General features: G+C 45.6%; 1 protein-coding gene across 1 annotated transcript in view; it reads right to left on the reverse strand.

The window, feature by feature from the left end:
* Window positions 1–365: 365 nt before the first annotated feature.
* Window positions 366–12,352, reverse strand: part of SCNN1A (sodium channel epithelial 1 subunit alpha) — a 125,690-nt gene continuing 113,703 nt past the window's right edge. The window contains exons 10-13 of the mRNA XM_086932878.1: window positions 11,751–11,808; window positions 10,528–10,586; window positions 3,204–3,279; window positions 366–2,476 (exon numbers count right to left, since the gene is read on the reverse strand). Of these exons, the coding sequence (XP_086789004.1) occupies window positions 2,060–2,476; window positions 3,204–3,279; window positions 10,528–10,586; window positions 11,751–11,808 (610 nt within the window). The 3' untranslated portion in view covers window positions 366–2,059. The remainder of the gene's footprint in view (window positions 2,477–3,203; window positions 3,280–10,527; window positions 10,587–11,750; window positions 11,809–12,352) is intronic.

A 12,352-nucleotide genomic window follows, 5' to 3' on the forward strand; every position in this document is an offset into this window, starting at 1 on the left:
ACTCCTAACTACCAATAAGTGGGCGGACCCAAAGCCCCTCTCCTGGTGATGCTCACAAAATTGTCTGGCAACATAAAAAAAGAATTAATGACATTCAACCCTTTCATGCAGACCTTTACCTAGCAAGCTTGCTTTTTTCTTGAGGCAGTTACCCTGCCCTTTGACCCAAATGTATTGACCTTATGAGAAGCACATTGGTGGTCAGTTAAAGTGTATCCGGTGTTATTCACTAACAAATGTGCTACATTATCAGTAGCTCCAAGAGTATTGCGTCAACTGCCAATTTTACACTTCAGTTAACGTTAACATAACATTTTTATGCAGTTAGTAAAAAAGATAAATATTTTATAATCAACATCAAAACATTTGTTGGAATAAAAAGCAGATTTTTTTTATTACCCAGTTTTTTTTCATACAGAGAAGTTTAACATAGTTACCCTAAAGTTTCCTGATTCAAGTAAGCTAAACTTTCTCTCCAAATTGGTAGACAAATTGCGACTTTAATACCATTAATTTAATATTTTTAGATAGTATAAAATCCTTACTTTTTTTTTAAAACCAACGTGGCAAAAGGTAGTTATCAGTGCGTTTATCGTCTGCTACTCAACAGTACCATCTCGTATGCCAATCCCAATATCCAATTCCTAGGTCATGCACCCCAGTGGTCAGGCCCTCCTCTCCCTCGATAATCATCATTCCTTTTGTCTTCACACAGACAATATGCTGGTTAAATCTCCTCTAGTAAGGCAGAAGGGTGGTATAGATAAGACTTCTGGAAGGGAGGCAGATTTTTGCAGATCTATGCGGATTCTTGCTCGGTCTTATATTGATTGCAGAGTAAGTTACCATCAACTTTTGTGTCTTCAGGGACACCGTACTAATCTCAGAGAGCAGGAGTGATGGTGTGGAGACGACAATATTCTGCAGACTTCGTGCCTGGGAATGTCCAATTTAGTGGAGAAGAATTTTCACAGCAGAGGAAAGAACTCTAAATAAGGTACAGAGGCCAAAGGCATTTACTGAATCTGAAGGGCCTGCTTAAGTCTACCTTAAAGTACCCCAGGTGGAATCAGGGCATGAATGAGATGTTCTTAAATACTTGTTGCTACAGCACACTTAAGCAGTGCCAGGTTAGAAGTGGTATTTAGCCATATCGCCAGTTAAAAATTGGTATGGTTGAGGACAGTTAGCTCTATCCTAAACTTTAATTTTCTCTAGAAGTTACCCAGGATTCTCTCCATTAAACTGGACAGAAATCACTCAAGAACCTCTTTCTACACTCTTGAAAGAGGTTTCACAGCAATGTTAACCAAAGAATCCTCAAGTTAGAAGGCATTAGTTTGAAGAAAGACTTTGATTTGTGAGTGATGGCGACTTAAGACACTTTCTTATGGAGGCTACAAGATTCAGATTGGTCAAGATATTGAGTCACAATGGAGAGGTTGCGTTTCCTTGTCCAAGCAACTAAAACTATGGAACGCAGATACTGGTTATTGTGAATTTCCTTGTTGCTTGGACTGCAAAATTCAAAATGTTTTCTTTCTTCAAAAGCAAAAAACCCTAGTGCATGTAACACTGATAGATGTTTTGTCCAGAGGAACAGAGCAAACATTTTCCTTTTTAGCAGTTTTTGTTTTTTGTGTTTTGTTTGATTGGTAAAATTCCCCAGACTTTATTAAGAAAATGCCCATTCAAGTCATGTGGGAAGTCCGAGTTCAAGAAACATATGCTTGATAAACTTTGGAGTGACTGTGTCATAGATTATGGTCATACAGCATTGACCACAAGACAATCATGCGAATGTGACTGCCCTTCATCAAGGGTGTAATTTCTTCATCCATGGATGGCCAAGACCGCAAGCAATCCCGTCCTCCCATCCACCGATTTTTGTGTTCCCAAATAAAAATATCCCTCAGAAATAGCAAGCTTGAAGAAGATGGGTACCCAGTCGTCATGCGGCTAAGAGGTGGCTGCAACCACTTTTCTCAGTAGGGGAGTGGTAGAATTGTTGAAGTTGCTGCAGTGTCTGGGGGAACCTTTCATGACGTAAACCGCCCAATCAGGCATTCTCAGTGTCTGTCGAGGACTGACTCTTAGATGACATATTGCTTCGGAGGCTTGACCGGTGCGAGCAGGAGCAGCTGGCATTGCACTCCTCTACGGATTGCATCTCTAGGCTGTCGTATGCAGGTGGAGGGGTGATATCGGCCACTACCCGGAACTGGTGGGAGGGTGGCTCCTCCTCAGGCTGGAAGTCCGGATTATCGCGGCCCTCCCAATCGGGATATGCTGGGGTGGGATCAGACGTAACCTCTTCTACGGACTCCATCTTCCTTTTTTGGCGGCGCTTCAGGTACAAGATGATAGTGAGGGCCACAAGGTCAAACAAAAGCTCTCCCATCTCTACAACCGACAGAACAGACGAGCCAAACCAGAGGGACCATTGACTTCCCAGGAGGGATAGCAGAACCACCATCTGTGGAGCAAAGGCAAAGCCAACAGTGAGATAATGAGAATAGCCCAGAAACGACATCAGAAGTATGTGTGCGAATTGTAAGTAACTTGCTGTAGTGTAATTATGCAAAATTTTAGGAAACTTTCTCAAAGTTACGCATAAATTGCACAAGATGCCAATAAAACATTTACTGCTATTTTACTTCAAAATGCATCCTCAATTTTTGATGTGAGAACGCAATTTGCAGTAAAAGTATAGTACAAGACACACATATGTGCTGCGAACAACAGACTCTCGCATTCTGGCCTTGAATGGCTTGTAATTTTGTGACATGGCATAAAGGCATAATTTCGTGAATTTAGCATAAGAACCATAGCGCAAAATTTACAAAATTACACAAATGATACTTCCACCATTGCGCCTGGGTCTAAAGAAAATGATCTGAACTACAGTCTGGCAGCAAATCCAACCAAGAAGCCCAGGAGAGATAGCTGCATCATTGATGAGCATCTAAGCCCCTGGACCCTCCACTATGAAGACAATTATTTATTTGACGAGTTTTACATAGCGCTGGCTAGACCCGGAGGTATCAGAGCGCTTTACATGAGGATCATTGAGTTACAAGTTACAGGTTACAAATTACATCGGTTGCAAGAGCATAGTAAAACACAACAATGCTGTGTCCATCACTGTGCCCACCTATATCCACCACGCTGCAGCCCACGTCCACTAGTTTCCTGTTACTTACGTTAAGTGTAGGAGATTCCACAGTAGATTTGTACGTCATTTCCGAAAAAAAGATGTTTAGTTTGGAAACCCCGCTCCTGCAACACCAAAGAAGATGCGATTAGAAAACAATGCAGGACCAAGTAAGGGCTCTTCCCAGGTTCCACCACAACCTCTCTGCATTGCCCTCTAGATGACTTTCAAACATGTGTGGCCTTCAAAGCGCATTATCCCAATTCCAAGAGGTGTCCAAAGGGGATCTCCACATGGAGTAAAATAGGATAAAACCCCTTGTCCAAATTCTGCTTTCTAATTCGCATTTTTTCAAAGATATTATCTAAAAAGCCTTGACTTTTACATACATTTCTGGTGGAGCAATCATTTAATATTCCAGGCGTCGTTGTTATTCTACACAGTTGTAGCAGGTCTGTGACCTGATACTAATAAAATCTATGAAACTTAACAGAAAGAAACTTTTGGTCAATATTTAAAGCGAATGGAGAATAACTATTAACCAATAGAGAACCAGCAAATGGAGACATCAAAAACAAAATATGAGGATTCGGAAGGGAGAGAAACACGATAAGGAACTTTTAAAACATCATTAAAAAAAAATATTGTTCAAAAGAATTTATTCAGCAAGTAAATGCCATGAAACCTAAAGGGGTCGTGCTGCGGTCTGTGTGGGTCTGGGAGTGGGTGCAGGCTGCAGTGAGTAAATGGGAACAGTCCATTTTATAGTGTTGACAGGATATACTGTGGGGATTAGCACTGGAATTATGTGATTCTGTGGCCACAATGTTTTCTGCACGATTATGGATTTGCCGCACAAGCAACTATCTGCTGCACAATTTGCAGATTTAACAAAAAAAAAAAAGTTTATAGCTTAAAAAGATCAAAAGTTAGTAGAAAGGGTTAAATGCAGCAAAGAAATCTTTGCAAATTTTAAGTAATGACCTTTTTTGTAGCCCAGGTGGGCATTGACGTCCCACCTTCTAGTGTACTTCCTGGGAAATCGACACGCTTCCTGCGGAAGCTCCCACCTTCGGGCGTCATCTTCGGATTCTTTTTTTTCTTGTTTTTTTTGTTCTGTTCGTGAATCCTTGGCAATGTTTTCAAGTTCTTCCTTAAAGTAAATGATTTTTCACTTTGTCTTTAAAGTATCTGTTTGTATTTTATTCCTTGTAAGTCCACCTTTTTCACCTGCCTCATCTTTCCGGTGGAGGTGGGTGGGTTCACTAGTGAATCCAGAAAGATCTTCAAGCTGCAAAACTACACCGACAGGTAAGAAACTAATTGTTTTGCAGCGTGAATCTTTCTGGATCCACTATGCTGTGCATAGACTTTGTAGCGGTTTGTGGCAGCTGGGTGGAAGATGAGCGTTGGTTGTTGAATATATGTTGAAGCACTTTCTGTCCTACTTGTGCTTCCTTGTTCATCTGGTTATCCACACAGTAGTGCTTAGTGAACGTGTGCACTGAAGCCCATGTTGCCGCCAAGCATATGTCTTGAATGGGTGCGTTAGCCAGGAAGGCTATTGGTGCTCCCTTTTGCTTGGTAGAGTGGGCTTGTGCCCACTCTTGTTAGTTCTTGACCTGCCCGCTTGTGGCAGAATTGTATAGTTTGTGCGATTCATCGTGCAATGGTGCCCTTTGTTACTGGTCTACCCAGGAAACTGCTTGCGAAGGATACAAAGAACTGCTTTGTTTTCCTGTGCTCTTTAGTTCTTCCCATGTAATGCATTACTGCCCTTCTAGCGTCCAGAGTGTGCAGTGCCCTCTCTGCGCTTGTGGATGGTTTCTGAAAGAAGCTTGGTATTTGTATGGTCTGGTTCATGTGAAACCGTGACACCACCTTTGGCATAAAGTGTGGGTCAGTTCTCATTACTACCCTATCATTGCGTATTTGAATGTAGGGTTCTTGCAGTGTTAGTGCTTGCAGTTCGCTTACCCTGCGTAGCGAGGTGATTGCCACTAGAAAGGCTGTCTTCATGGTGAGCATTTGTAGTGATGCCTTATGAATGGGTTCGAAGGGTGCCTTCATAAGCTCTGTTAGGACTAAATTAAGGTTCCATGCTGGCGGTGGCCTCCTTTTGGGCGGTGCTATTCTTTTAGCCCCTTCCTGTAATCTTTTTACTACTTGTGATGTAAAGAAGCGCTTTCCTGTCTCTCCTCTTGTGTAGGCTACTATCGCTGCTAGGTGTACCCTCAGCGAGGTGGAACTTAGGTTTGATTTGAGTAGGTGCGTTAGATAATTTAGCACCGTTGATTCCCTGGTCATCTTCCTGTGCAGTTTCTCCTTGATACACCATTGTGTGAATCTTTTCCATTTTGCCACATAGCACCTCCGTGTGGTAGGCCTTCTTGCCTCTCGTAGCACCCGCAGTGTGCTCTCCGGCAGTTTCAGATCTGCAAACTATGTCTCCAGGAGCTAGGCAGAGGCTTTCTGCCTCCGGGTGGAGTACCTCTCCGTTTTGCATGTAGAGTAAGTCCATTCTTTTCCCGAATTTTTCAGGTGGTACCTGCGACATCTGCACTATTTGTGAGAACCATGTCTGCCTGGCCGACTGTGGTGCCACCAGAACCAGCATCATGTTGCTGGTTCTGCATTTGCTGAGTACCCTGTACATCAGTCGTATTGGGGGGGGGGGGGGGGGTGGGGGGGGGAAGCGTAGGCAAATGTTTTTGACCAGCTTATCCATAGGGCATTCCCTTGCGATTGTTCCCCTGGTTGCCTGGATGCGAAATATGAGCATTTTGCATTCTGGTGTGTTGCAAATAGGTCTATTGTTGGAGTACCCCACTTCTTGAATAGCCTTTGTGTTTCTTGTGCATTGGGCTCCCCCTCGTGGGATGCGAATGTCTGTCTGCTGAGCCAGTCTGCCTCCACGTTGTCCTTCCCGGATAGGTGTATAGCTAGGAGGTCTACTTTGAGTGGGATGGCCCATCTCAATACGTCCAGCACTAGGTTGGATAGTACGACTGATTGTGTTCCTCCCTGTTTGTTGATATAGAACATCGTTGTGGTGTGGTCGGTCTGTATCAACACTCTTTGCCCGTACAGTTGTTTCTGGAAGGCTTTTAGGTCGAGGAACATGGTTTTTAGTTCCAGGTAGTTGATATGCCTGATCGCATCTGTTGGAGTCCACAGGCCCCGCACCTTGAGTTGGTTCATGTGTGCTCCATATTCCCTTCTGGGATGAGTCTGTGGTGATGGTCACTGTGGGATTTTGTGGTGTCAAAGGCTTCCCCTCGGTTATGTTCTCCTTGATCCACCACACTATCGCCTCTTGCACTGCGTGCGTTACAACCACTAGATCTTCCCAACTCCCTATAGCTTGTGACCGTTGTTGTTGCAGCCATTCCTGGAATGGTCTCATGTGTAGCCATATATTGGGGACTAGGTGTATGCAGGACGCCATCATCCCCATGATCTTGCTCGCTGTCCGAGCTCGCCCCTTCTGGTACTGAGGTGTCTCCTTCAGCACGGCAAGTGTTCTCTTGTCACTGGGGAACACTTTGCTCTGTATGGTGTTGATCTGTGTGCCTAGGAAGATCTTCATTTGCTCTGGTTCCATTGAGGACTTCCCCCAGTGTATTAAGAACCCCAGTTCCGTTAGCTTTTTTTGTGACCCGTTGTGCATGGTCCTTGCATTGTTTGTAGTAACTTGCTTTTATGAGCCAGTCGTCGAGGTGGTGGTATACATGGATCCCTTCCATCCTCAGGTGCGCTGCCACGGCAGCGAGGCACTTGGTGAAGACCCTTGGTGCGGATTTCAGTACGAAGGCCAGGGCGGTGAACTGGTAGTGTGCCTTGTTGATGGCAAATCTCAGCAGATGTTTGTTCTGTCTGTTCATGAGAATGTGTAGGTAGGCATCCTTTAGGTCTATGGTGGACATAAAGTCTCCGTCCTTTATCTGAGAGAGACTTCTTGAAGAGATGTCATCTTCGATTTTTGTGTTCTTATGTATTGGTTTAGGAACCGGAGGTCCAGGATGGGTCTTAGTGTTTCGTCCACCTTTGGTACAAGGAAGTAGTTTGAGTACACTCCTTTGTTTCTTTCTTTCGAATGGTACTGTTTCTATGGCTTCTTTGTGGAGGAGTTCTTGAGCTTCCTCTGTGAGTAGCGCTAGTTCTTTCGCGGAGTGCGTTTTTCTTTTCGGTTTCCTGTTTGGTGGTTTCTTTTCCAGTTCTATGCAGTAGCCGAACTGTATGAGGTTCAATATCCATTTGTCTTGTATTTTCTTCCATTCCTAGAAAAAGTGTTTTAGTCTGCCTCCTACTGGTGTTACATGTTCGTTGATCTTTTGTCTATGTGAGTCTTTTTTGTTGGTTTCGTTGTGCCCCTCCCCTAGAAGTGTCGTGTGGGTGGGCACGGTTGGTGGTGCGGAGTCACTTTGAAGTGGGTTCTTGCCCCCCCCCCCCTTCTTGTTTGCCCTCGTCCATTCGCCCTCCCGCGAAAGGACTGGCCCGAGGCTGGTATTGCCAGGTCTGTTTTTGCTGGCCTTGCTGTGCTTGGTTGTCGCCCTGCTGGGATGTCTGATGTGACTTTCCCGGCTGGCTTCCCCCTTTTCCGTTTGGCCTCAGTGTTGGTGTGCCTCTCCTCATTCCTCTGAATTGCAAGGCCCCCATGGACCTTGCAGTTTCATTTTCCTTTTTGAGTTGGGTAAGTTTCTCATCCACTGGTGCTCCGAACAGGGTTGCACCATTGAAGGGGTGTTCAGGATTTTATTCTGTACTTCCGGCTTGAAGCCTGATTCTCAGCCAGGCATGCCTTCTCTCTGTGTCCCCGATCATCATGAGCCTGCTGGACGGGTCTGCCGCATCCAGGGCTGATTTTAGGCATGAGTTGGCTATATTCTTGCCTTCCTCCACCAGGTGTGTTGCCCTCTGTTGGTATTGCTTAGGGAGGTGTTTGAGCAGTTGTCCAACCTAGTCTCAATGCTGGTACGTATGCCTGTTGAGTAGGGCATTAGAGTTGGCAATGCGCCAATGTACTTCTGCATTCCTCTCCATCATCCTTCCAGTAAGGTCTATCCTCTTACTCTCCTTGTCAGGTGGTGGGCCTGAGTTTGTGGGAACATTAGCTCTTTTTCTGGCTGTTGCTGCAATGATAGAGTCAGCTGTGATGAAACCCTGGATGAAGGGAGGATCCTTAGAGGAGTATTTTTATTTTTTCTCGGTCCTGGGTGTGACAGACCTGCAGCTTGCTGGTTCATTGAATGCCTCTCTCCCCTGGTCCAGGACACTTGGTAGCATGGAGAGGAATTGATTTCTGGTTTGAGTGGGGAGCAGGGTCTCTAGGAGGAAGAAGGCTTTTGGTTTTTCTTCCTCCAGTTTCACTCAAGCTGTTGCCGCGTTCCTGATGACCATGTTGTAGATCCCAAAGTCATCTTGCGGCGAAGGCCTTGAAGAGTACTTCTCCACAGCCTCTTCCGAGATTTTGCAGTCGAGGTCCTGCCAATCTAGGTCCTGCGCCACCGAGGATGCAGAGTCCAAACTCGTGCGCTGGTCGTCTTCGCCTTCCTCAAAATAGTACAGGCCCTCTTCCTCTTGGTGTTCCTGGGGCTTGGGAGTTTTCGGCGGCTCTTCGGCATTGAACTCCTCCTCGTCCTCGACTTAGACGATAGTCGTCGCTGGCTTCAACGGGATGGTGAACCTGGTGAACCTCTTCTTCCGCTCGTCGAATTCGCTTTTCCTTTGCAGGAGGTTATCACTTTCGGCCTCATGCCTTCTCTTTTTCCTTTCCACCTCGGCGGACTGATCGGCGCCGAGTGTTTTGAACGATCACTTCGACGTCGACTTCGAAGAAGCCTTCGGGTCCCTTTCCTTCGGCGTCGAGAGCTCTTTTTCGGGGGCGTGCTACGACGACCTAGGCTTTTCGTGTGTTTTCGCCACCTGGGAGTCCTTTTCCAAGGATCCGCTGGGCTGTTTGTCCCTGGATGCAGCTGCGGCCGTCTAAATTTTCGGCGCCAGTGCTCCTTTCATGGACTTCGACTCTGTTTTTCGATAGTCTGATTCAGGCTTTCGAGAGTCTGTCGGGGCTTTAGGGGTCGACGTCTCTCCTACCCCTTTTTGTAGATTTCTTATCGGTCTCTACGACAGTGAAGTCATCTGGTCCCTCTGCGATGTTGTCCTCTTCGTCACTGAGGAGGCCCAAGTACCGAAGTGATGGAGGGTGGCCTTTTCCTTGCCTGCTGTGGTTGGCTATCCTCTGCCTCTCTCTAATCATGAGTCTCTTCGGCGTGAAGATGGAGCAGGCGTTGCAATCCTTGCTTTCGTGGTCGACCGGCAGGCAGAGGTTGCAAACCAAGTGCAGGTCATTCTGCGCGTACTTGTGGTGGCAATTGTGGCAGAATTTGAACGGGGTCTTGTCCATTCCTGGGCTCGGGGGGCTCCCTGTGTGCGCATTCTCCGTTGGACGTCGAAGTATTGGAAGTTCTCCTCCTTCGTTGTCCCTGCTCGGTGGTCTTGTTCCTGGATGTATTCTCCAAACTTTTTCGGTAGATTTCAGCTTTTTCCTTGTTTTCTCCAAAAACTCTGAAACCTCTTGGTGACGATCCAGACCCAACGGCGGAAAAAAGAATCTGAAGATGGCGCCCAAAGGTGGGAGCTTACTCAGGAAGCGTGCCTACGTCACAGGAATTACACTAGAAGGTGGGACGTCGACGCCCACCTGTGCTACAAAAAAAAAAAAAATATGATCCCAGACCCAACCACTAGAGCGTGGAATAATGCACAGCATAGTGAATGCAGAAAGATTCACGCTGCAAAAGGTGAAACGTTGGCCAAGTAGTAGCAATAGGTGTTGAAGTGACAAATTAATAAAAAATAATGCTGATCTAGATTAACCTGTATAATTTGACTTATGTCACATAATGTAGTCAACCTTGTCACATAATTTGGCTCTCAATTGCCACATAATTCCAATGGCCTTAACTGCAAGTTACAATGGTAATAGTATGGTATGGACGGGTGACACTTTAGACCACAGCACAAATAGGATGAGCTAGGTGTTTGGGATTAAAAGGGAAATACTAGTGTCAATGTGAATGGGTATACACTGAAGAAGAGGCCCTGCAGACTATAGAATGCATAGGTGGGATTGTAGTCTAGAGAGTGAGTGAGAATGACTGTAGATCATAGGGTGAATCAGAGGGATTGTAGCACCCAGTAATTGAAAGCCACTGTAGTCTTAGTTAGAAGCCTGGAAGGATTTCTTTACAGGAAGTGAAGATAGTGCCCACCCCTTGGTTGTGACCTGCACTAAAATGATGTCTGCCAAGGGGCGGCTTGCTGAGAAGTTCACCCTGACTTTCGTCTGAAGGGATCATGAAAGCTTTTACCTTTCAGAGTCCGTTATGTTGTACTTGTTCTGCCTGGACAACAAGTAGAACACCCATTTCTGCAAAAGAAAAAAACATTCAGTGTTCATTGAACCTTGAAAGCCATACCAAGTCATGAACATTGCTCACACCCCACACCATCACACATCCTGGCATACCAAAAACGAGGGGATCTCATAGGCAGTGGAAACAGGCAATCCCATAGATGTCGGTGCCCAATGGAAATAACCGATATTAACTCAAGACCCTCAAAAGACCTGATATTGGTGCCCTCCGTTGTAGGCACTACAGCTGGTATGTAAAGACACCAACTCTGAAGCCTGTAGATGACCCATATCCACCTTGGGCCATCTCTATGCACAGGTGTAATGATGACACACCTTTGTGAGAACAATGATTCGCAAGATTCTACTCGCATTGGCAGTGACCTATCAGATTCTATCTACTTGAGTCATAAAATTCATAAGAGGGAGTTAGTATAAAGGGGCTTTGTCAGCCTTTGTGTAAGTAGGCACACTTTTTTTTATACCTTAGTCGGACATTTGGTAGACAAATGCAGAGTGTCGTATACGCTGTGCTTTATGCTAAATGTCTATGCACCGTATTTAGAATTTGGTGAAGGGGATGTTCCATCAAAACATGGTGGATCTCCTAGCTGCTGCATTACAGGTGCCATAGGCTATAATACATTTGTAATACAGTGGAAAGGACATCTGCCACGTTTCTCACCGGGGATCCTAGCCACCATACTGTACATAAGGCCCTATGTGTTGATACATTTTAGTGAGTAGCAATGCACCTATCGATTTCCGTTGTTTTTGCTGAATGAGGAGTGTTTAACCACATGCCTGCTACTTTATAAGATATCTTGGTCTTTTAAGATGAAAATGGAAGGAGTATTTGCGTATGATTTGACATCTAGTGTGCACGCTACACATCCTACAGAATAGTGAGGTCATGCCCACTCCTACTGCCTGAGACATGAGGTTTCTCTTAAATATGACTGGAACCGTACCCAGAATAAATCCCTTCCATAACACTGGGCCCCAGAAGCGTGTTAGGGGTGGTGCACAGGGAATGTGCGTAGTGTGATGTACAAAGTCGGACACATCAAAGTGCTCTATAGATGTGCCGAAGGGAGCTGCTGACACCCTGTTCACTTGATCGGCTTAAACCCAATAGAGGACTGAATGCAGAGGACTGGCCCTTGCATGGAATCTTACCTTACTAGAATCACTGGGCCACCTAGAATATCCAGCAGAGAGATGGAACTCTGTCAACCTAGGGAAGAAAAACCACCAATCAGTGCAAAATAGAGCGAGACAGCGATTCAACCCTATTATACAATTTCCACCATCAACACTGCGGTGCTCATTCATCCACAGCCAATGCTTCTCTACCATCTCCTGCAACTAGTGCTCCTCCACCACTTACCACTACCAGTGTTCTACACTGTTAGACATAGCCAATGGTCCCATACCATTTCCTGCAACCGGCGGTCCCAAACCACATCCCAGTAATAGTGCTCTTTCACCATCAGCCACAGTCAGTGCTCCTACACAGCACATTATCCACATCCAGTGCTTCTTCACTATGAGCTTCCACCAGAGCTCCTACTCCACCTCCCACTACCAGTGCTCTTACACCACATCGACTGTCAATGCCTCTCCATCATCTTCAGCAGTTAGTTCTTCTGTAAATCATTCCAATACTAGAGCTCCCATACCATCATCCAAATCAGTGTTCTTACACCTCGATCCATAGTGTGTGTTCCTACACTTCCTGCCATAATTTGTGGTCCTACAACACACACATTGTAGGACTA

The sequence above is a fragment of the Lissotriton vulgaris genome, chromosome 7 (genome assembly GCF_964263255.1).
Source record: "Lissotriton vulgaris chromosome 7, aLisVul1.2, whole genome shotgun sequence".
Classification (NCBI taxonomy): domain Eukaryota; kingdom Metazoa; phylum Chordata; class Amphibia; order Caudata; family Salamandridae; genus Lissotriton; species Lissotriton vulgaris.